At 38.2% G+C, this 3,368-nt stretch overlaps 1 protein-coding gene across 1 annotated transcript; it reads left to right on the top strand.

Annotated features, from left to right (window-relative positions):
- Positions 1 to 74: 74 nt before the first annotated feature.
- On the top strand, positions 75 to 1,150 carry BDBG_08936 (uncharacterized protein; the record flags this gene model as incomplete). The annotated part of the gene is made up of 2 exons (XM_002620721.1): positions 75 to 410; positions 461 to 1,150. The coding sequence occupies 2 exons, from the start codon at positions 75 to 77 to the stop codon at positions 1,148 to 1,150; spliced, it is 1,026 nt and encodes a 341-aa protein (XP_002620767.1).
- Positions 1,151 to 3,368: the final 2,218 nt, after the last annotated feature.

The raw sequence follows: 3,368 nt of genomic DNA, 5'->3' as shown, positions 1-3,368 counted from the left end.
GTTAACCTGAAGCGCACGCAAAGGAGAGGGACCCAACATGTTCTATTACCTGCAGAATCCCACCCGAATATAACATGGGTGGCCTCCACCTAGTGCGACTCCTTATTTTTAATGACAACACAAAGTGGATCGCACGCATACAGTTGCGGGAATGCAATTCAGAATCGATCAAACATCTACTCCACGAGGTACATACTCTTGCCTTAATTCGCGAACAAACACGTATCCCTGTGCCTCAAGTGTTCGGATATGAACTTAGCCGTGTAAATATTGTTGGAGCTGCCTTCATGATTATGGAGTTTATTCCAGGAAACACAGCAATGGATGCATTTGGTGGCTGGCATGTTCACAAGGGAGAGATTCCTTCCAACTATAAGGCAAAGTTTTTTCGTGCCATTGCAGGCATACAGGTACTCCTGACTACTCCTTGCTAAGTGTCCAAGAGCTAACAGATAAGCAGGTGGAAATGGCTTCTATACGATTTCCCAAAATTGGGATGATTGTAAAACGTGAAGACGGCACTTATGATATCGATCCAATACCAGGGTTAGGGGGCCCATTTAAAACCGCGTCAGATTATTTTGAAGCCTGGGCAAATCATGCCAAATTTCCCAGACGAGAGAGTGATCTTCGGAGACAGTTACCTCCCAACCTTTCAGACGACATAATTGTATCAATCCAGCAATTTCCCTGCCAGCTCAAAAAAGTAACGCGCCAAATTGTCCGCTTGAATACAGGACCTTTTCCGCTCTGTCATATGGATTATCGTCACAGCAATGTCATTGTAGAGGGAGATTACAACATTCTTTCAGTTATTGACTGGGAAAACGCTTGCACGGTCCCTTGGGAGTTAATGGCATTCCCCTTGTTTTTGACCATAATTCCCCCCCCAATGGACGCACCATGGAATTACGATTCAAATGGACTACCCAAGGATCAAGACGTACGACAGCTATGGGAAGAACGGGAGGATTATGTCCGGATGGTACAGTATGCTGAAGAGAAACAGAATGTTGACAACAGCCTATCCACCACACTCGCCTCGCAAGACATTCAGAGTCTAGCATCTGCAGTAAAGCTTTACTTAGAGCCTGGGAAGATTGGGTTGTACTGCAAAGTCTTGGACTGTTTTCGGGTGGACCTCAAGTGATGGCTGGGAAGCTCATTAAATAGTCAGTACATGTGAAGAGGTTTTGGCGTCGATAGTGCTCGGGATGCAGGAAATATTTTATTTAGTTCTTCGGCCATAGCAAGCGAGATGAAGTGGTGTCATTCCTTCCCTATCTCGAGCACCAAGATCCGCTCCTCTTTCGACTAGAACGCCAATGATACTGGAGGGAAGCGACAAGCTGCAATCTGTAACGGAGTCTGCTGCTTGTAGTTCAGCAACAACTCGGCCACCGCTTTGTGTCCATGTAAAGCGGCTAAATGAGCGGAGGTCCCAAAATACATCCCAGTTCCTACGAATTTCATCTAGAATCCATAGCACTACTCCTATGTACAGTGGCGAGGCCCATGTTGGCGCAGCGTGTAAGCTGGTTGGCATTATAGTGACAAAAAGCAGCAGCAGCATCATCCCAGTTTTGCCTATTTACGATTATCCCTCAGGTCGCCTACCCGCATATTACATCTCACCTCTATGGCCTCATAAATTATATCACCAGCTGCTAATGCCGATGTGATAGCAGCTTTCGGGTTCGCCTGAACACACCCTCCTCCTGTTTCTTCGAAGTATCGACCTCCGCGTGGCGCAAGGCCGATTCCGTCCTCTCCGGGAAACACCGCTCTATCTCAGGCCAGAATATTGGCTCGTCCGATTCTCCCACAGATATTCTCAGACTTAACAAGTGTCTCAACGGAACGACAGCCTTTAGCTATATCACCAGTCAAACAAAATGCCGAACACTCTCTCTGCAGATGTCTGGTGCTATATTGTCCGATATCTTGATTGTTAAGCCTATACAAGCCTTAGTATGGTTGATAAAAGTCTCCATGCTCTTCTAGAGGATGAGAAAGTGGCTCGCACGGTTATTTGAGTAATGATTTTGCAATCAGCTTGCTATCTCTACAGTAGTTCATTCATTCATTCATTTTTATTTTACTGTTTTCTTTATTCTTATTCTTCAACTCTTGTTAGTTCTCTGTGAAATCTTTGACAGAAGACACTATTATTTTTATATGTAATATTCTTTCTTCAGTTATAGAACTGCTCTGCTGAGTTGCAAATATCTACTCAGTAAAGCAGTGATTAAGATAGATGTCAGATTACCTCTCTACAGACTGATCACTTTCATATAAGTGAGGTGTTCATCAATTACTTAGCAAACGCCTATCACACATAAAAGGCCGCATAATAGATAGATCTCAATAATTAATCAACTACTCTATTATATTATCTTTATTAAATTAATTGTATACTAATCTAACTGTGCAGTATTCTATAGATGTATGAGTTACATAGTTTTATATAGACTGGCCGCCGGGATTATAAATTTCATATTTAGTCTTATTTAATCTGATCTTATACATTTCTTGACATGAATTTCACTGAGACTAATTATTAAAAAAACATGCAAAGTGACTATATATCAGATCTCAAAATGAAATCATGACTTAGAAAAAATAAGAAAGTAATTTTATTTGATCTTATTTAGTTTTATTCTTGATATAAAGTTACTATTTTTAGACATTTTAAGGTTTTTTTTAGACTATTTTTAATTTTTTAAAAAGTAACACTTTTTGATAATACTTAAATGAGATTTAAAGTCATTTAAAGCAATAAAAATAATTTAAATTAAGAAGTGAAAATCATGATCTTATTTGAAAAATGTGATAAGAGTAGACAGTAAGTCTCACTGAAATAATAGAAAACTACTATTTATTCTTAAAACTGTGTAATAAGATCAGTTAAATTGATAATAAAACTATTAAAAATTCTGATTCTGATTTCAGACACAGTCACACAGTTAGTCTAGTTTTATATAGAGTATTCAGTTAATAATATCTGTATTTTCTTTTATATAATGAATACTTATCTGTATTTAACATTATATAAGAACTTATTATAAGCTTTGCTTCTATATAAGTATAATAAAGAAATAATAATAATAACAAGTATTAAATACTTACTTACACTTGTTTTACTGCTTACGCCGTCTCTTCTATTACTTTCACTTTCTATCTTTATCTCTCTTATTATCTCTTAAATCTTTATTACTTCTTATCTCTCTATTATCTCTTTTACTCTCTATTTGCTCTATTATCAGACTGACTGTATAACTAGACTGACTGCTGAGGTCATGAATTTTACATTTAATCTCATTTGATCTGGTTTTATACATTTCTTAGCATGAATCCTGCTGGAACTA

This window comes from Blastomyces gilchristii (genome assembly GCF_000003855.2).
Source record: "Blastomyces gilchristii SLH14081 genomic scaffold supercont1.31, whole genome shotgun sequence".
Lineage (NCBI taxonomy): Eukaryota > Fungi > Ascomycota > Eurotiomycetes > Onygenales > Ajellomycetaceae > Blastomyces > Blastomyces gilchristii.
This window is presented reverse-complemented; position numbering and strand designations above follow the sequence as displayed.